This window comes from Corythoichthys intestinalis, chromosome 1 (assembly GCF_030265065.1).
Source record: "Corythoichthys intestinalis isolate RoL2023-P3 chromosome 1, ASM3026506v1, whole genome shotgun sequence".
NCBI classification, from domain to species: Eukaryota; Metazoa; Chordata; class Actinopteri; order Syngnathiformes; family Syngnathidae; genus Corythoichthys; species Corythoichthys intestinalis.
Window position 1 is genome coordinate 51,887,628 of NC_080395.1, and position 22,308 is coordinate 51,909,935.

Sequence of the window (22,308 nt, forward strand, 5' to 3'; positions counted from 1 at the left end):
ATGGGTTTGAGACACTAAAAATTTGAAAATTAGGCCTTGTAGCTGTCCAGTGAAACATGCAAACAAACGAATGATTTTCTAAGTAACAAACACAGATCAACTGGCATAAGAGCAGATGTTGAGTGAAACACTGAACAGAAACTCAAGGTTGACATCCACAAAAATATCCAAAGTAATGCCATGATGTTATTATCTTTTGGCAAATGTTCTTGGACAATGTTTTTATGGGCTGATGAGTCAAAACTTTGCTTAGCCAGATTGATGGGAAGGAAACTTTGAGAAAGAAGAGCACTGCTCCTAATCTTGTACTTTATTTGTTTGATTTGAAGTTACTGTACATCAGTGGTCTCCAAACTATTCCACATAGGGCCACAGTGGGTGCAGGATTTTGTTCCAACAAAACAAGACGACACCTTTGCACCAATCTGGTGTTATACAAGTGTAATCAGTTGATTGCAGCCAGGTGCCACTTGTTTTAGTAGAAACCTCATTGGTTAAACTGTCTGTGCTCGAACGGTAGGAACAAAAACCAGGACCCACACCGGCCCTTGAGGACTGGTTTGAAGACCCCTGCGGTACATGAAGTTACAACTTGGCTAAAAATGAACGCGCAGGAAGTCGACGTAGCTTTTTGTTGCGGTTCACTGCTGGCGCCTCGGTTGCCATGTGGCAACTCTTTTCATTCAGGGAAAACAAAAGGACGGAAGGGGCAAGGAAGGATCATAGACATATAATATGTTCAATACATGGGGGCCACATGGCCCAGGACAATGAAAGGCTGACTGGACAAAAGCGATACTATCTGGTGACTAGCTATAATAAGGAAAGCATACATGTTAACTGTGTGCACATTAATTTTAACATTAGTGTACACATTAGTTAAATTCAATTTACAAAAAACATGTTAAAGTAGTTAAACAATTTTAACTAGTTAACTCATTAAAGGTAATATCAGGGCTCGTCTCACCTCTACTTCAATGATATTACTTACATTGGGAGGAACAAATAAATTACTCTGTCCCCTCTTTTTTGATGTGCCTCAGGATTTAACATTTAAGATAGCTAGAGCCATCGTACTGTAAAGTTAAGGAATGACTGAGTTTGCGTTTGTTTTAAAACACGTCAGAAAACAGTGATCACTTCTCCAGGCGTATGATGGGGATTTTTGTTTCCCTTAAAGCACAAAGATAACTTGTCTGCTTCCATGCAGGAATAAGGAAATTGGTGCAGTGTTGCCAAAGGCACTTATTTATATGACTTAGGCTTTAAGAACAATGGAGACGTGCAGAGTTGTGGCAACTGCAGAGGAATGTGCCACACAATGAAGCTATGGGAAAGAGTAGTTGAAGCTAGAGGGCAGAGGTGAACGTTTATGAGCAGCAATATGGTTTCATGCCAAAAAAAAAAAAAAAAGTACAACAAATGCAGTATTTGCTCCGAGGATGTTGATAGAGAAGTACGGAGAATGTCAAAAGGAGCTGCATTTTGTCTTTGTAGATCTGGAGATGGCTAATGACAGGGTGCCGGATTTCCATATGCTAGGTGGGGGAACGTTTATGGAAGTTGTTAAAGAGAATATGATGGTCGTTGGGGTGAGAGCAAAGGATGCAGAGGACAGAGTTAGATGGAGTCAACTGATTCGCTGTGGCGCCCCCTAAAGGAAAAGACCCCCCCCCCCCCCCCAAAAAAAAAAAAAAAATGAAGGAGGGTGTTTAATTGGATCCAGGTATTGACGATTTGGTTATTTTGGAGTTTTTTTTGTCATTAGGCAGATATGCAGTTAAGTGCTGGATGATGATTTTCTAATAGTATAAATAGGCTTACCCCTGAACAATATATTTTATTTCTTGGAGAGGAAGGAAATTAATTTCTTGAATTTCAGTTTTTTATATTTTTATTTGAACCTCAGGAAGAATGGTTTATGGGGGATCCTAATAAATTTGAAACAATTTTCCCCTGCCTCTCTCCCATTTCTGAAATGATTGCTGGCTATACCTTTGAGGCATTCTCATTAAGAAAAGTATGCAGTAAGCCTGAACGATGTATCGTTTAAACATCGCCATCGCGATGTGCGCATGTCCCATTGCAAGGACGTGCGACAGTTTTTTTTGTTTTTTTTAATCCCACAAACATCATGCGTTCTCACAGCCTTTCTCGCTCCCTCTCCCAGCTCTTTGTTCCTTAGTCACTGTGGCACTCGCTTATTCAAGTTAACAATGTTAATTGTCTTTGATCTTGCCACAGAAGCTGACTTCACATGCTCCTCATACGTCAATCATCGTTTAATTTGTTAAATAGTTGCTGTGCAAGGAAGCGTGCGCTGGAAAGGATGTGTGTGTGTGTTGAGATGTTCGAGGCAGCCGGACATGTTATGTCGTGGCAATAAACGGTAGAAGAGTTTGTAATATCTACAAGTTACTCCAGGAGTCATAGCCAAGACTAATTTGCGGTATTCCACTTATCACGGCGGGTTCTGGCCCCCACTAACCGCGAAAAACAAGAGATCACTATACACAGTGGTCACAATGAATCATCCAGTCTTTCCAAACACCTATTAAAGTCATCTAGTGAAACTTTCATTAACAAAAAAAATATATATATTTTTTAAATATCGCAATATAATATCGCAAACCCCCAAAAAATCGCAACAATAGTTTTTTTCCAATATCGTTCAGGCCTTGTATCAAGTATGTATGTATGTATGTATGTATGTATGTATGTATGAAGTCGATTGACTGTCACCACTAATTGACAACTAATCATCATTAACTGACAACTATTTTGATAATGATTATGTCTTTAGAGCCATTGCTACTATAAAAAAAAATAGTAAATACTCTTTTAAATATCCTCCGATTTATGTTGTCATCGATGATAGCAGATTACTAACTTTATTCAGCCTGTAGTGTGACACCTTCCCTCCCCAAATCCCACCGCAGACACACCCGTGTGCACGTACTCACACACGTGCAAGTCCCTGAGTTTTGTTGCAATGTTCTATAGTGTTCATGTGGTGAGGTGTTTTTTCCCTCCCACACTATGCCCCGCTCGTCCCATGCGGCACGTCTTTTGTTGTTGTTGTTATTGTCAATATCATACTTTACCAGAGATGTTCTTTCTTACATAACAAAACAATGCTGAGCAAGAAATGGCCTATTTGAGAATACTGTATGAATGTCATTTTACATTTTATTTCTGTCTACATTTAAAAAAAAAAAAAAACATTGCTTATTTCTGCTTATATCAAACTATCACTTTCAAAACCCACATTCACAATCAAAGCCTTGTCTTTGAAGATATCGTCTTTGTATCAATTCACAACCCATTTGTCTCCATATGTATCAAATCTCGCTCGCTCATGCCACAGATTCTAAACCTTATTAAGCAATTTACGTCGATTTAGCATTCCCTTTGCCACTTTCTCTTAAGAGTAAACAATAGCAGTCACTATGAATGTGAAATTGTTAAATAAATCTGCAGATGAGATATTTGCCTTTTCCCCCAGAAAAGAAAATTATACTTTACTCTTTCTTTATTTACATTTCATTAATGTATGAATATAAACACATTTCATTAATATTTAGTTTATACAGGCTTTGGAGGTGCCTCAAAAGCTGTGTCCTTCACAGACCTCCTTAGATTTCGCAGATACTCTGCTTACTGCTGCCAGATTAGCATTGCAAAAGAAAAAAAAAGATACAACTAAAGAAAATACAAATGTATACTTTTGATTTGGGACTTAGCAACTGAGTTCATCCCAAAGGTGTTTGATGGCTCTTAAATCAGAAGGCTCAAGTTCGTTTCCCACCAACGTATCCAATTCCCAGCACTCCTTTGTTGAACCTGATTTGTGCTTTTCCCCCAAACCTTTCTCACAGTTGGAAGCAGAGAATCGTCCAAACTGTCCAGATAATTACAAATCAGAGGGAATTAATGTTTCTGGCCCAGTCCCTGATTGACTGATTAAGCAGTAGCTCATTACTTTAGTTCATGTAGCTCATCAGGAGCTTGGCCAGACAACAACTCCCGCACTTACTAAATGTCTTAGTAAACTGAAGAATGAAGATTCAGGGGAAGCCTTAACTCTTGCCTGATTGTTTATTGATTAAGTGGGTATATCAATACTTTTGTCCCACAGCTCTAGGTCTAGTTAAGCACCCTCGAGTCTTGGTCCAAACAGTTATCTGATGACTTCCGCTTGACTTGTAGTGTCAAATCTCGGATTAAATTAGCAACTGGGAGATGACACACACTTCACATCTTTCAGCCTTGCTTTACAGCTTCCATGAAGGCATACATTGAAAGGCTGTTTGACTTCAAAGAACGGCGAGCGGGCATGTCACTCAAAGGCTGCGTGAGAAGAAACTTAACTTGAGGGCACTTTGATCAGGTTCACTACTTTTATCCTATAAGTCTTAGTAATGTGAAGTTTTAAAAATGAAAAAGATGGAGGGTGATCGTGAACATTAAGATTTTAATACATACAGTATTATAAAAATCAATGTTTTCTATACATAAAATGTGATTCATCTTTTCATGAATTATTTAGCATTATGTGTTGTACGAAGTGCCAGTAGTCTTTTTTTTTTTTTTTCCCAACATAAAAATATAAATGAACTTTTTTTTTCTGTTTTGGTATTAGGAAGGAAGGAAATGATTGCTTTATATCAGCAATTCCTAAATAGGGGGCGTAGAACGATGCCGGGCTGGCACATGTAACCTCGGGGAACATGCTTTTTTTTTTTTGCGGTAGTAGAATAAAGTGTTATTGCACATCTACTCAGTGGGTGGCAGTGAGCACACAACAAAGAGCATTGGAGATATGAAGAACTAAGACGAGGAAATATGACGACGCGTATGTAGCTAATGATTAAAAAAACCAAGGCACTCAAGTACAAAAATAAAAAGCCTTTATTCAGTCATGGCTTTGTACAAATAAAAAAATGCCGACATGTTTCGGCCGTGTAGGCCTTCATCAAGACGATCCCCACACCGAAGAGCACCAGAAGTGTACTTGGTACACCCAGCAGCACTCCATGCACCTCTTGTCATACTGACGCGTATGTAGCGTTTGACTTTTGGCTTTGAATTTGAATACAGTGGGAGGAAAGACTAAACTGTGTCTAAAAATGTTTACTGCAGACAGCAGGAAGCATAATCAATTAAAAAGTCATTTCTAAGACATTAGACCCAAATCACATTGATAAGCTGCTTGATTTTTAAAAAAATTTTTTTAATTATTTCAGCGAAAACGTGCCGAATAAGACATTAAGGTTGGTGCACGGGTTCCTTTTAGGTGGGTTCAAGCCGTAGGTCTTAATGTACAAATCGATTTTTTTCGTGGGTTTTTTTTTTTTTTCGACTCGAGTCAGGCATTAACTTGACGGTCTGAATGGCACAGCTTGCATAAAAGTGGACAATTTCAAATTTGATCTCGGTCACTTTCGTATGTGGTCAAAATCCGATCTGGGCCACATTTTTCCCGAATGTGGCTGCGTTCTGAACTGTCAAGTCCCCCAAATCAAAATTCATGCAGCAATTACGTCAGCAAAGAGCAAAAGAGACAGGGCACTAAGTTAGCGATGGAGCTGTTCATTAGCGTTAGCGCCTAGCTTGAATGCGGCTTTTAGGGAAGAGGTGAGCTTGACAACAGTCATAAAAAAATAAAATGGGTCATAAAAAATGGGTGGGAGAGATAAGGCTGAGAATGCTCGGTTTTGTTTCCATGCTCCAAAAGAGCAATATTTCAAGATTACTTACCTGGCCGAGAGTCAGGGCAAACTGTCTGTATATGTGTGCGTCATGCACACACAGTGCGTGCATGCTATCAATTAAAGATCCACCGATACCAGTATCGGCAGGGGGCGCCGATCCGGCCCGAATTGGTGGTATCTGTGTCGACGAGTACCAACATTTAGGTTGCGAATACCATCTACTGGCATCACTTGAACGCAACTGTACTTTCCTATCCAAGTGGGCTAAATTCCCAAATCCCGATGCATGACATCCATATGATTTTGTCTGTAATTTACCAAACGAAATAAACACCTTCATCTCCAGTAATAAGTGTGTTCACAATAATGCAAATCCGCGATGATACGCTGGTCATACAAATATGGCATTCACAATTGGTTAGCATGCGTTTACTAGCGTCTGCTGTTGTGACGATGTTGGGATCAGAAAGGTTAAGATCGTGGGACACTGAGCAAACTCACGGTTTCATGATGAACAATGAGTGGCAAATTAAGAGCGCCGTACTTCAAACTTGTCCTGTTTATGAAAGTCGATTGTCATATGCTGGTGTTGAGCTGTAATGAGCAGAAGTGACTTCTGTGGCGTTTGTTAAATTTCTTTCTTTCTTATATCCCAGAAAACACTCATGCGCACACACTAGATATCATCAAATAGCAACCTAGATGTGATATGTTAGATCCCATGCCAACTCTCGCGCGCACACACTAGGTATCATCAAATAGCAACCTAGATTCACGACGTTAGATCCCATGCCATTAGCTGCGTGAGCCCAGAGTGACGCATAGTCCATGTACTACATTGATGTAGTATATGGCGGATTAAAAACCGCCATGACTGAATGGAAGTTAAGCTGGCCAAATCAATCCATACCAGTGACTATAGATAATGCTGCAAATACTGTTAATTCAGTACGTGACACGGATGAACTCAGATGTTTTGCTCATGTGGTAAATATAGCTGCTAAGAGAGCTGCAGCAATCAACAGTGTGCCCCGCCTCACTTTACAAACAGCCAAAAAAAATTTTTTTTAAATCAGATCAGTAAGAAGTAAGCACATAAATAGTATGCACTAAAATGCTTGTTTATATGATGGCATTGTTATTTTTGCTTGTTAGCAAATAAAATAACAATTAAAAAAAAAAAGTTGTATTTTCTGTCATCTTCTGTCCGAGCATTAATATAGCATATTGAATATATCAAAAATCGTACCAAACCGTGACTTAACTGTATCGTTGCATCCCTTATACATACATACATACATACACATATATGTTATATGTTTTTTTTTTAATTGTTTTTTTTTTTTTTTTTATTGGCCGATACTGCACAGCCAGGTATTGGTATAGGGCCCAAAAAATGGTATCGGTGCAACACTACGAGCAATCCATATAAACTTTGAATATAAGACTAAATGGGTATAATTTATGTCTGTTATTTGTGTCCTCTTTTTGGAAATCAAAATATGATCACCCTAGAATGACGTTGAGTCAGCATTTGTTTTGATGCTGCTGCGCATGTGGGTCAGTTTGCACAGTGCATCTCGGACTGCGAATTGGTGCGCATTCATGATACTTGTACGGGCTCAATGGACAAAGGCAATCTGAACTGGCATGCCGGAAAAAAAAACAGATATGACAAAAAAAAAAAATCAGAATTGTGCATTAATACCTGCGTTAGGAACCTAGCCTTAGGGCTGTCTCTTCACTACTCTTCACATAGAAGACAGATGTGCGTTCCGTAATTTGTCAACATTTTGTTGACAAATTACGACAGACAACACACTTGACATAAAAAAAGCATGTTTACTAGTGATGTTTTAAGGCAACTGTCGCTGTGGAGTAAATGGAAACACCTCTAATACGGTGTAACATGACCATTAATTAAAAGAGTGATAAAGTGTGATGCTTTTTAAACGCCAACCTTCAAATGAATGTAAATTATTCTACTACAACTGTTGTTAATTGATGGAATTTTAGTTTGTATTTGGCATAGACTTCACAACCTATTGACGGGAAACTGGGCCGATTCGTAGGGGGCCTATTTTCAAAAAATTCAAATCCTAATATTTTCAAAACCAAAGCTGCTACCGACCTAAAACCAAAACAGGCCCCTATCTTAACCATATATGAGTCTCCATGAGCAGCGGCATCAAAAAATTCAAAAGTCGTTCCCTAATATAATCCGAATTATGTTTTTATAGAAATATAACAAAACTTAAAATGGTTATAAAATTCTCAGATTTTACACTAGATGTACAAAAACTACCAAATGCCGAGTTAATCACCTATATTTTCAGGATCAATAGCAATATTTAACATATAACATAGACCTCATATTATATTGACTACAGCTGTCCCGACTAGTCGACATAGTCGGCGTCATCGATGACGTAAATCCGTCGACGAGCACAACATCCCGTCGACGGTTAATGAAGGGTTAAAAAAATATATGCGTGGAGAGTTCAGAATGTCGGACACTCTGTATGCAAGCGGGGAAAGCGGCACAAAGCCAAAAAAGCGCACCAGAGTGTCCAAAACATTGACTTATTTCAAAGAAACAAAGGAGGGTACACTCTTGTGTCCTGTTTCTTCAATGCCAAGCTTGGCTGCACGTCGGCCGTGAATAAACACCTAAAGCGCCGTCACCCAGTTTGTAAGTCCATCTAACTAACTAACTAACAACATGTTTTATTGAAGTTGCTAAGCCTGTCGCGATATGCAATGAGTCCATTTATCGCACGGCAAATAAAAATGAGGGCGATAATTTTCACAGCTGCGTTTTATGCTGCGTGCATACATTGGTGCGTGCGTGCTGATGGCATATGAGACTCCAGTTCCTTTCTCTTATCAACACGCTGTAGAATCAAAGTTCAGACATACAAAATAAGAAAACACATCTATATTAAAAACTGTAACGTTAGCACTGCTACACTGAGGTGAATGGGGGAAAAAGGCAACTTACTTTAGCCTGCTATAAAACACTGGCAGTCGTCTCGTGAAAGCAAACTTGCGGTTAAAAGGTGACACTTCAAACATGAAAAATCGCTGGGTAACAGCATTTGCAAACAAAAAAAATGACCAAAAAAATCTTTTACTGACACTACATCTACATGCAATGACAAAAAGTGCTTTTTTTGCGGAGTGTAAAGCTGAAGTTAGCGGTTTAGCGAACACACTTCCGGTGAACATTTCAAAATAAAAGCATGTCATGTTCGTCATATAAATAGCGATTTCCGGAGTTAATCCCACATACTTCAGAATTCAGATTCTACACTAAGAATACCTTTAAAATGACACACTTTATGAAAAATCTGATTGGCAATGAATAATTATTATAATTATTATAATACTATTATATATAGTACTATACTATAGTACTATACTATAATATTAATGCTAGTTGTTTTTTTTAAGAATTGTTTTGAATCATGTTGGAAAGGCGAAGTCAGTGTTCTGAATCTGTTTACATTCCATTCTTTTGCACAAGTTAATTCTATCAGCATATGAACTCATTGTTTATCCATGATTTACTATTGTTATTTATGTGTTTATTTGTACTTTAATAAATAATTTAAGTGTTCCAATATGTTTTTGTGAATTGATAAGCGTCAACAAAAATTTCATTGCTAAATTAGTTTTAAAAAAAAAAAATAAAAATTGGGGGGGATTATCAGATTAGTCGACTAATATTAAAAATAGTCAGCAGATTAATCGGGAGAAAATTAGTCGTTTGGGACAGCCCTAATATTGACATGACTCGGGGCGCATGGCCGATCCGTAGGGGGCCTATTTTTTTAAAAACTCAAAATTCAAATATTTTCAAAACCAAAGTTGCTACTGACCTAAAACCAAAACCGGCATCTACCTTAGGCATATATGAGTCTCCATGAGCAGCAGCATCAAAAACTTCATAGATTCTCCCTCATGAAATCCTGATTACCGTATTTTTTGGACAATATGTCGCACCTGAGTATAAGTCGCACCAGCCAAAAAATGCGCAATGAAAAGGAAAAAAAACATATAAGTCGCACTGGAGTATAAGTCACATTTTTTGGGGGAAATTTGTTTGATAGAATCCAGCACCAAGAACAGAGATGTCATCCTGAAAGGCAATTTAAAATACATTCGAGAACAACGGGCTGAATAGGTGTGCGGTATGCTAACATTACATGAAGCTAGAAGTTAGATCAGGCCTCAAAAAAATCCAGCCCGACCCGACCGGCCCGCGGGTGTTAAAGCCCAACGCAGCTCGAACCCAATCAATTAACTTGATTTGCTTGCCCGAGCCCGAAAAAACCCAAAATTGAATGTTTTATTTGTAAGCACGAGCCTGAAAAAAAAAAATGTTTTATTTGTGAGGACTCAGGATAAGGAGGAAATGTAGGGATGCAATGCGTGGTTGCGTTTGGTGTGATCACGTTTGTGACGATGCCGGTTCACATATGCATAATGATAACAAATGAAAGGCTGTCTTTTATGACAAATTTTCCCAGTTAAACAAGACTGTAAGATGGATATTCAATAAACATTTATATCTTTTATATTTGCGTCTCTGTTCTTACAGGCAGATAGTGGATTTGACATTTATTTAAATAGCCTCGAGTTGGCAGAAAAAAAAACGCAAGTTTTCTCAATGTTAAAATGGTCTACATATTTTTATGATCATTATAAATGCATTTACACAACGAAATAACGCTGGAAAAGTTTGTTAAATATATTTCTCATATGAGACCAAAGCGCCACATTCGTTTACATTCAGCGAAGCCAACACAGGTTTCCGTATCTTCAAGAATCAATTTGAATCCTTTCCAATCCTTTCTTTTGCTTTTCAATTCCCCTGGCTTTAGTTTGTTTTTCACTCCTATAGCTGCTCCATGTCGAAAAGGAAATACCAGGATGCTCGCGGAGGGGAAGATTGAAAACAGAGCGGGGCCACTGCGTTCATGTGTGCAGGCATGCACAGCGCCTACTGTTTTATCCAAATTATTTTATTTGACATACATACATCGTTTTAGTGTAAATATATGAATATATATATATATACATATATATATATATATATATATTTTTTTTAAAGTTAGCGAGAGAGAAGTCGGCCCGACCCTAAATAATCACACATAAGTCGCTCGTGAGTATAAGACGCACCCACTGCCAAACTATGAAAAAAAACTGCGACTTATAGTCCGACAAATACGGTAATTATTTTTCAAGTATAACAAAACTTAAAATAGCTATAAAATTCTCTGATTTTACACTAGATGCACAAAAATCATCAAATGCAGGGACAATCGCCTATATTTTCAGGATCAATAGCAAGATTTAACATATCAGTAAAAAATGAAATACAGCAACTATTTTTTTTTAATTTTGCACAAATTTGACATGTTTTCTAGTGCTAATAAATTACTCAATTTTCACATCAGAAATGTAATACTTGAGGAAAGCATGCAGAATCAATTATAAATATTATTCAAATTAAATTATAAATTCCATATACAATCACAACTTATCATTTATTGAATTCCGATGTCACTCTGGGTCACGGGGAGAGATGGCTGCTTGAGGACAGCCCAGCTTTTCACTTGTCAATCAGCTTGTCCAGCTGGGGACAGGACATTAATAAGACCAAACCCGTTTTGAGTGAACGGAGCAAAGGGCCACATTTCTCATGAATATGAACGTAATTAATTGATAGGCTAAATGATCAATTGATAGGCTAAATGATCAATGCAAAATAAATCTGTATCGACTGATACAAACATTTACGTGTATTGTTTCAGGTGACGCACTGTTTGATTCAAACCTTTGTTTTCAAAAACTACTAAAACATTATGAAAACTTCCAGAATAAATTTCTAGTTTTTATTAGCAAACATAAACATAAAGAAAATAATTCACTTAATAATGTTAGGGTCAATTCTATCCTTACAACATATGGGAAGACGATCTAAATTCCCGATATAACTGAACTCATTATACGTATAATGCAAATAAAGTTGCTTAAAAGATGGTGGGAACAATTTGAGCATCCTGAAAAGTTGGTAGGGTTATGTCCCGACTGTCCCTATGCAAATCTACGTCCTTGATATAAACCTATCTACCTAAATGAACACAATCAACATTAAATATAAATGAAATATACTACTCACATAATGCATATAATTGCTCATTATGGACAATAATCAGCAAACACATTAAGCAGGAAATTAGAATAACAATCTAGATTGACAAGTGAATTGAAAACATAAACCTTCAGCCTCAACAATGTTGTCAAAGGGGCTAATGATTAGCATTAGCAATTAGCACAGAGCAGCTAGCGGTTAGCTCACGGCGGCTAGCGAATGCAAGTGATTATAAACAGAGGAACTGTCATCAACCAAACGTGTTTAAACGTTAAGGCGCACTCCTACACTAGACTTACTTCTCTTATTTACACACAACTTTCGGATGGTAAGTAAACATGACGGTAGCTTGAGGACAATCTACACTGCTGTGAAGGGAGGATTAGGGCGAGCGTCGCTCTTCTTAAAGGGCCAGCACCGTAACAATTAAACTAAAGCAAACACACACACAATGGGCTTTCCTACAAGATTCTTGGTTAATTGTAACGCTAGTGAGAAATCGAATATGGTGGCCGTAGCAGCTAGGTTTTCACATTGTATTCACGTTTCAAAATGTATGTATAATGCGAAAAATACAATAATTACCTTGAATCCTCGACCAAATCCCTCTTGAGACACTCATGCCTGCTTGTAGGCTTAAATTTCGTCCCGTTTCAAGCTAAATCCGGCGTTAGAACGCAGAGTGTGTGTTTGAGAATTGCTCTCCATACCTGGTGTGTGTGGAGTGGGGCGGCCCCCTACCAAAAGAGGTTGGGCAGGGTCTCGGGGAAGTGTCATGTCAATATCATTATGATGTCTATGGTATTTGGTTATTTGAAACCATGGTGAGCACAACATAAACAACTTCCCAACAACACCGAGTTGTTAGCAATAATGTGTATGCGGTATATATTTTTCTTGACATAACTCTGCAGATGCATTGTAAACAATGGAAGGAATAAAATTGAGTCAAATACAAGATTCTTTATGCAGGTATCGTACTGAAGTCAGAAATGTGTTATCTGACAAACGCTATATAGGATCATTCCTTGTTGCGGTAAGATTTTGTAAATATTTGCACTCTTCCCTGCTCTCTAAGATGACTGGCATTCAATTTTGCAGCAGCATGCTAGATTTTAGATATTGAACTGCAATTTTCTGATACCACTATTGCCAATTTTCACATTAGTTGTGAGTGTTTTATAAGAGAGATGTGTTTGAGACATTGCAAACATCAAGCAGAAAAACCGTCATGAGGGTAAATGTCAGAAAGAGAAAGATTGGAATAATAGAATGACTAGGCATTTCAACAGTGGTGTGTGTTGAGTCACAGCCTAATAATGTCTCCCTTTTCCCCCCAAATACCATTGTGCCTTGCAATTTGTGGTGATGTGCAGGGAGCTGGTGTAACGCCTGTGATCGAAGGCTTACTTTGCTTAATTTTGCAGTCTGTTCTGTCTTGTCTTGTCTCTCTCTACTCTCTCTATATCCTTATTTATTTGTCAGAGTTTGTGTTCAGGGACGTTCCTTGTCATTTGTCAGTGTGCCCATAAAACACACTGTCATGACTGACTGGCCACGCTCCAAACTCATTACCGATTGGCTGACAGAGCGGCCTGTTCTGTTCTGCTCGGCTGTGTTTGACTCCTGTTTGCCAGACATCTCATGCTCAGGAAACTTTAAATGCAGTGGTTTCTGACTTCCGCCATACCATTCTTGTCTGCAGCTCAAGGTCACATGAATATGGATCCACCCTCTCCTGCCAGCATGCACATACTGATGATGAAGTCTAAGTTCTACTCAGAGGGATTATTAATTCAAAATGCAGGTCTGGTTTTGACCGCTGCTCTGTTTCCTTGATTTAATGTTCCAAATATGAAAGCAGATGGGAGGAGGTAGTGAAGAAAGGACTGTTGCAGACATTGGATGGAGGTGGGAGTAAATAACTAGGATGATGACTCCGACTGTAAAGGAAGAGAGCAGGATGAAGAAAATAGATAACTATTGTGAAACACGCAGTGTTGGGGCGAAGTATGCCGTGCAGGTTACGCTAAGCAGACATTTTAACTGTTTCGATACCGGTTCCAAATGATTCTCGATCCCGATTCTTTTAATATGCAGGGTCACAAAAATTGCAGTATATATTAATTTCTTAACTTCTCGATTATTTTTTAAATTATATGAGCGTTCAATTTAAATTATCTGAGCTTTCAATTACCATTGAATTTTTCACAGGGCTATTTTTAACTTGTATATAAATATCATTTTTTCAACTTGAATATGATGAAGTTTCTTTCCACAGGAGTGCACTTTCACAAAGATGTTTATTTTTCAAAAGCTCACAAAGAAAACCGTAACATATATTATTTTGCCTATGTTTTAGAGTGTCTTATGCTGCAGGCATTTTTACATGTTATTGAGCTCCCTCTAATGGGCTAACATGGTGCAGAATATGAAACAAACAAAAAAAAAAACAACCTGTAAAAAAAACCCAGTCCAGATTAGCAGCGGGTACAGTATAAAATAAGAAACCATTTTTGTTAAGGAAAATAATCATATCTGCCTTCTCAGGCAGTAAGCATGAGCGTTCTGGACAGATAGTGTCTTTTTCAGTGGAGAACACACATATACTGGGTGTAGATGAAGCTTGAATGCAAAAATATGGGAAAGCGAGAAAAAGTCGCAAATATTACGTAGGGGTAAGGTAGCTGTGAGCCATTACGCACTTTTCATACGTGCAACTTAGCGGGAGCTACGACAAAGCATTAGTATAAATTCTTATATTCAGTATAATTTGATGTAGATGAGGCAAAATAATGATTTCCATAGTTCTAAAAACTGATACTACGTAAAACAAAAGATGGTTTTAATACTGTTGATTTTAACAGAGGCGGCAACGCGCTACGTAATGAACGTAGCTGCTTATATAGCTACTTTAGCCCGATGTAATAATACAACTTATTCTTGTACTATTCCATACATCTATCATCTACCACTTAATCCGGGGTCAGGGTGCGGGGTTCAACAGAAGACGGACATAATTTATTCTTTTACCTGGTTCTGACTGGTTAGAGGACCCGCGCAGCATGTCAAATACACGACACTTGGCTATGCACTACTCGGCACTTGTATTCCGTGAAGCCGGAGGTTTTTGATCATATTGGTCGTGCAGCCACCTTTGGTTGATATAGTTGTGTTGCAATTGTTGCTTTGAGCTGACTTGTCATTTTTCTTTGTGAATTTGAGCCAAAATTTTGAGCGCCGCCGCACCGTGTCCATGGTTGAAATAGAGTTGCAATGCACAAACACACGCTTCATGTGGCTTCTTCTTCGTGGTGTTCGGCAGCTATTATATTTTTTTTCTATCTGCTGTCAGGGCACCGAAACATGGAATCGAAATTTGAAAATTTGAACTGTTCTAGGAGCATCGGAGTGTTAGTCCCGGATCCCATCGATGCCCAACCCTAGAGGACACCATCTACAGAGTCGGCATTTTAAAAATAAAATCAAATTTTATCGTATTGTGATGGGTATATCATGTGAGGGAAATCAACATGTGTGTGTGTTTTCGATCTGAACAGCCTATGTAAAGTAAATTGACAGATGTATTCACTGTGTTTCTGTATACTTAAGTGCCTCTCACTTCTCTGTGCTATAATTCCTGTCACAGCATCATGTTACCCACAGACTAACAATTTGAATTGTTTTTAGTGATCAAACCACCTTTGCTTACATTCATCTAACAACCTTTTTGTATACACATTTATATGTCCTTTAATCGCAGTCTTACAACTTTGCTATATTTTGCTTTGTTTTGTGTTTTGTCACAGAAAACAAGACTGCGCCCTTACTTCGCACTCGTTCTAGGCTGAACGTAAATGCAAGTTCAGCCGTGGTGAAGACTCTACCCAATAAGGAGTCTGAAAGCCAAGCAGCTTCAGCAGCACCATCCAAAGTGGCAGTGAGTTCACAGCGAGAACGCAGGGACAGGAGCACCCTAGTCCACAGTTTTGGGTCAGAGAGTGAAAGAGTGCTAGTTGGGGAAGAACATAAATGTGCAGATGTCAAGAAAGAGATTGAAAGTGAGCTTTTAACCTCTCAGCCGTCATCCACTGGTTCGATCGTCTCTAGCACCAATGGGGAGTCTGATGTAGAAGCTCTGTTAGCAAAACTCAGGGCATTGTAGTCATCACTCCTTTGAACCTTGTTATATTAGATTTAGCATATTGCTGTTTTCATACAACACAAAAATGTGCTCATATTGTGTTCAAAGGTGTAAAATAAAGGTCTGTATCATCTAAAAAAAATCTGATGAAAATGAACAGAGACTTCAATTCAATATGTACAGAATATCTAGAATATGTTTGAAATTTGTACAAAAACTGACACGTCTAGTAAAGGAAATGGATTCAAGGGAAATACGAAGCCTTTGTGTGAATAATGATAATAGTTAACTCATTTCATTTGTCATTTACTTTTAACCAGTCGATTCAGAACTTTTATTAATGACATTTTTGGTCTTGACAAACAATTTTGAATCAGACGTGTAATATTACGCACCAATTTCTAATCCCAATTTCTGATTGATTTTCACTTTTGCTGCATTTGTCATTAATGTGTATTTATTTCATTTCATATATGTATTTTTCAGCAAGCTCTCATAAGGATTTTGTATGATTATTATTGTAAATGTTTAGCGTCACTTCATATTCGGACTGTTTTTCAGTTAAACTAGTTCAATTACACTTGCTCTTGCTTTGTATACAAATAATCAATTACAGTGACACTCAAATATCCTGGCACAAAATTATTTTAATGATTCCATAATGTGTTCCAATGAATCAAGTGTAAAACAGGGTTTGACAAAACTACCAAGTATAAAATCCTCTTGCATTACCACAAACGTTGTATGTGTAATGTTCAGATCAAATCACATGAAATTGGTTTTAGTATTTAAATTCTAATTCACACACAATGGAATAACAAACTACCTTTTCAGTTCTAATCTTTGAAGTTGTATTGTCCATTATGCTGTCAATTGAGTTTTCTATTTAAAAAGATTTTCTACTTTTTGTGTAATTTGTATTTGTAATATTATAACTGATTTGTGTTGCTGTTGTTTTACAAATTTGTAGCAATGACAACCAATTTATACCAAAGAAATAAAACTTTTCTTAATATGCATTCATAAAATAAACAAAAGTACATTTTCAGATGCTCAATCCTTATATCATATTGCAGAATTAATAAAAAGAGGGAAAAAAAGGGCTGTGTCTTTTTTTTTTTTTTTTTTTCGATGATATTTTGTTCCCTAATCACAGTCAAATGAAATCGAATATTGTAGCCGTGTGGAAACACGTACGTATATTGATGACCGATAAATAGATTGGGACTGTTAAGGATACCTTCATTTCTCATATTTCGTCTAATACTATTTCTTTTCACTAAAAATTATCACTGCTTTTTGAGGTGATTCCAATAACACAGAGTGAAAGCACAACTACAAATCTATCATTTTGTATACACTCAGGTGGGCAACAATCATGGCTGAAAAGCCACAAAATGTGTTGATCTATTAAAAAAAGAAAAAAATGACATTTGTTTTGTGCCTTTATGCTAAAATGTAGCCTCATATTTTGCACTAGGTAAACAAACTACGTCTGAAAATCAACTCTTTTCATAGAAAATGAAATTACACTTCATGAAACAAAACAATTTTCAAATTTATATTATTGAGCTACATGCTACTGGGAAAGTTAACATAATGATTCTTGCATAAAAATAATATAGTAATTGAATGTTAATCTTAATCACAATTTTTACTGCCATGATTAAATTAACCTTCTAGTTGGTGTGCGTTACATTAATAATGCAAGTTCCGCTGGATATTTAACCATACACTTCCTCATCCAGTAGTAAGCCAACCACAAGGGGGCGGACCAATGGTTACAGCTTCATTAAATTGTGTAAATAAAAAGAAACCGAACCCCTCTGATTCATGGCAAGAGAATAATGTACAGCAAGAATCAAAGGCATATCACAGTGAGGGGTTAAGGCCAGACGCGTTTGCGGTCCAGGTCCGGATATAGCACCAGAGCCAATCCATGTCAATTCTATCCTATTGTTCAAATTATACCGGCTGCATCAGCGCTACGAATCGACTGCGGATCATCTCCGACGTGACGGACCCTGACGGATGTTTTGGAATATATTCTATTTTTGCCGGGGACGCAGCAGTCAAAATGGGCGGAGCCAGCCCTGGAGTCAACAGGACAGGTGCTTATTCACATTTGAAACACCAGCGAACATGGACGAAGAACGCTTCATCATGGAGGTGAAAAGTCACAAAGATATTTATGAGGCAGCAGATCCTTTCAAACATTGAAAAGGAGGCTGCATGGAACACCATCACAGAAGGTATGCGGATGGACGGTGAGTTTTTATGCAAGTTGTGTAATTTGAAATAGTAATTAGTTTCACAAACTCATGGTAAAAACGAAATTTTGGGAAATGTTCAGTCAAATCAAGTCCAACTCTCTGCTTCTCTGTAGAGTACAGACTAGGCATGGGCCAGTTCCAAGATTTACAGTGGTATGAAAATGTCACGGTTTCAAAACCATTAAAATTTTTCATCATACCGTAGCACGGTATTAGCTATTTTCTATGTCCAAAAAATGCAGCGAGAAATCCGTGGCTTGGAGCGGACCGGTTTTTGCTCCGTCCTGTGCCTGTTGGTGACACTATACTTCAGCTTTTTACCCCCTCAAAAAGGACAAAGTCACTCGAATGGGAGTACTTCAGCTACTGAAAAGAAACAGATGGCCGTGGCTTAGGGGAGGAAAGATAGCCGACATGCTTACGGAGGGTGGTTGCCAGGGAAAGCAACACCTCCAACATGAATTCACATATATGTGACCATCACCCGTCACTTTAAACAAAATTTAGGCTAAGTAAACGCTGTCATGAACGTTTCCCACCAGCTACAAGATTTCACTCGAACGTGTTTCGTGTGTTTAGCTATTGTAAAACAACTACTATAAAATAAGATTGTCAACGAGACCGGTAACTCTGCTAGTTAGCATGCCAGGATGCTAACTAGTTTCCTCTCTACCAAAAGCCCACTTTGGAAAGTCTTCCGCCATTGAACATCTGTTCAAAATAACATTTCTATAATACAGCCTGTGGTATTTTTTTCTCTCTGGCGACTTTGTGTTGCGAGAGAGTGTGTGTGTGTGTATGTGTGTGTGTGTGTATATCGGGTAAATAATAATACGAGTCATACACAGGCGTCTGTCTCTTACTCTCCATTAATATTCAACTAATAGGATTAAATATGTTACACTTACCGTATTGGCCCGAATATAAGACGGCCCTGATTATAAGACGACCCCCTTTTTCAAGACTCAAGTTTGAAAAAAGACTTTTTGAACACCAAATTAGTTTTTATACAGAAAATACAGTGCATCCTAAACAAATGATTGTAACAATAAATTTGAGAGAAAAAGCGTGTTGTTTTGCCTCATTCAAATGTTAATATCTGAATATTTAAATATGTAAACTAAAATGCAATCACATTCGTAAATGAATGGCTTCTGTTTTTTTAAATGTAAATAAATCGATCTATTGTGATAGAACAACAAAATTGCAATAACTGCATTAACCATCAAAGTGAAGTCGAACTGTAACCGTAGTCTTGAAACAAATCTGAATAAGGAAAAACATTGCAATAAAATCATGCAAACTGGTAAAACTTGAGAGTAGCTGAGATCTGTCATGACAGAACATCGCTTCAATGATATCTGGTGCCATCTAGCATCGGGAATGGGGAGAGTAGCTGAGATCTAGCATGACAGACCATCGTTTCAATGATATCTGGCGCCATCTAGCGTAGTGAATGGGTATAATGTCTCGACCGCGAATATAAGACGACCCCCTCTTTTTCAGTCTTATTTTAACTCAAAAAACACCATCTTATAGTCGGGCCAAAATGGTATTTCATTTTTATTTAAAATATTTCATTTATTTTCATTCATTCATTCATTTTCCATACCGCTTTTCCTCACGAGGGTCGCGGAGGTGCTGGAGCCTATCCCAGCTAACTACGGGCAGTAGGCAGGGGACACCCTGAACTGGTTGCCAGCCAATCGCAGGGCACAAGGAGACATACAACCATTCATGCACACACTCATACCTACGGACAATTTAGAGTGTTCAATCAGCCTACCATGCATGTTTTGGGGATGTGGGAGGAAACTGGAGTTCCCGGAGGAAACCCACGCAGGCACGGGGAGAACATGCAAACTCCACACAGTAAGGCCGAAGCCCAGGATTGAACTCTTGATCTCAGAACTGTGAGGGAGACGTGCTAACCACTCAACCACCGTGCCGCCTTAGAACATTTATTTTTTGTTAACATACTCATGTTGATTTTCCAATTTTAAATATGTTGTGAAAAAAAAATTCCTGTTCAACGGAAAAAAGTTTTTTAACCCATACATTTCAAAATAACATTTTTCAGCAATAATTGCAATACCATGAAACCGCAGTATTTTTGCTTAAGGTTATCATACTGTCAAAATCTCATACCGGCACATGCCTAGTACAAACTCCGTGTGTTTGTCGTTGTTTTAAATGCCACATTATTGCGCGCGATCACGCGGGAGTTTACAACGGCATGGAACTGCTGGACCGCAGTTGAGCGCAGCCGGTATGTTTTGTCCTATTTTTGACGTACTGTGGAGCATGCAGTCAACACAGAGATTGGCCGATTCGTGCAGAAGACATGTCCGGTATAATTTGGCGTTCAGTGCCTCGAGTGGGATTGCATCCTAGCTTGAACTTGTTTTGAATTCAAAGGACCATAAACAGCATGTGAATTCAGTTTGCCATTGGACTGAAGAAACAAATGCAAAATATGAATTCAGGCTGATGTGCTTCTATAAGTACACAACCTTGTATACAGTACATGTAACATAAGAGCTGGGTGCAGAGACATTGATAGAAAAACATTCTTAAATCATATTTGAAATTGAGGGAAATTATGAGCCACTACAAAACGAATAAGCAAGACAGTATTTGCATTGTCCTTCAAAAAGCAACAATTGAGTCAATATTCTTTTTTCCCTCCAATGTCATGTGGGAACACTCCCTTTTTGCCGGGGTGAGACATACACTCCTAATGAAATATTACCTATTCTATTTAGCTTTGGGTAACCAGTTATCTGATGCACACATTCAGCAAATTAAGACAGTAAGCAAAAAGGGGTTGGATTCTGTTACACGCGGGGAGGATTCATTACTTACAAGCCTGTGCTCGAGCCATGCGGTTTATCTATGAAGCTAATAGAGTAGAGCAAAACATATTGTGAAGCAGATTGCAATCTGGGCTTCTTTGATTGAAAATGAAGTTAAAAAGCATCTAAGGATTTCTCCAGAAGGTTGGATATACGCAGCAGATCAGATTTTGTCACCCTTTCTTTCCCCTTGAGTCAAAGAGTGAGCATGAATGTATTATTTATAATAACCTCTGCACATCAAGCTGTGCAATTCTATGCCACAATTTATTTTTCTAATTTTCCAGTCCTCTGGACTGTCGAGAGGAATCACTTGTCATCTTCTGTTGATGGTGTCAGTCACTGCTGTAGAGAAGGCTGAAAGCAGGAAGATGAAGCCATCCGTTGATGCGTCCTTTGAAGTACATTTGTTAAATAATAATTGTCTTGCCAAAAACAATTCAGAGGGTTACTGCTGCCTGCATGCTTGCATAGTTGTTCAAATTATTGTTTTTAGTCCTTTACTACTTTATTCAAACCCAAAAGCCATCACCTTCTTTTGTAATACTAGGTACACTCGGGCTATAATCAGCCTTGCAAATACGTCAAATGGTGGATTTAGACTCCAGAGACGGACTCCCAGGTCCAAGAATCTGCTCTTTATGCTGGAAGAACCTATTTCCACTGCACACTCTAAAGTTATCTTGAAACTCAGATCTTACTGCTCACTTTGTAAGCTCCCCCAGGCCCTCAGTTCTGGCTTTTCACTGCTAATATGGTATTTACGGAGGGTTTTCTGAATATTTAAAACCACACGGGATGTCAGCTACCTCACGGGTGAACGAGGTGGAAGGGATTTTTTTCCTTTAAAGAAAATGCTGCAGAATGTAGATTAGGATTAAGGTGCACAACATTTCATACTAATGGCAAAGTGATGCTTTGCAAGTTGAGTTTGTCTTTTAAAAGGCAATTTTTGTTATTTCTCTGTTCTTTGGGTTTGCTTGCTCCTCCCTTCAGTTTCAAAGAAGACGCGTTGGCGCATATGCTTTTAGCCCACACCTAATGTTTTTGGTTAGATATCTTGTTTGTTCAAGTTTTACTGATTAAAATTAGGTAAAGAGAATAAAATTAACCAATTTAATGCAGTTCACCTGCTCACCCAAATACTTTTACTAGGCTGACA

The 22,308-nt window shown here is 38.1% G+C and overlaps 1 protein-coding gene across 5 annotated transcripts in view; it reads left to right on the top strand.

Annotated features, from left to right (window-relative positions):
• LOC130912697 (protein diaphanous homolog 3-like) overlaps window positions 1-17,104 on the top strand; it is a 225,874-nt gene extending 208,770 nt beyond the window's left edge. For all 5 annotated transcript variants that reach the window (XM_057830758.1, XM_057830761.1, XM_057830759.1 and 2 more), the window contains one exon: window positions 15,684-17,104. In XM_057830758.1, the coding sequence (XP_057686741.1) occupies window positions 15,684-16,039 (356 nt within the window). In that variant the 3' untranslated portion in view covers window positions 16,040-17,104. The remainder of the gene's footprint in view (window positions 1-15,683) is intronic.
• Window positions 17,105-22,308: the final 5,204 nt, after the last annotated feature.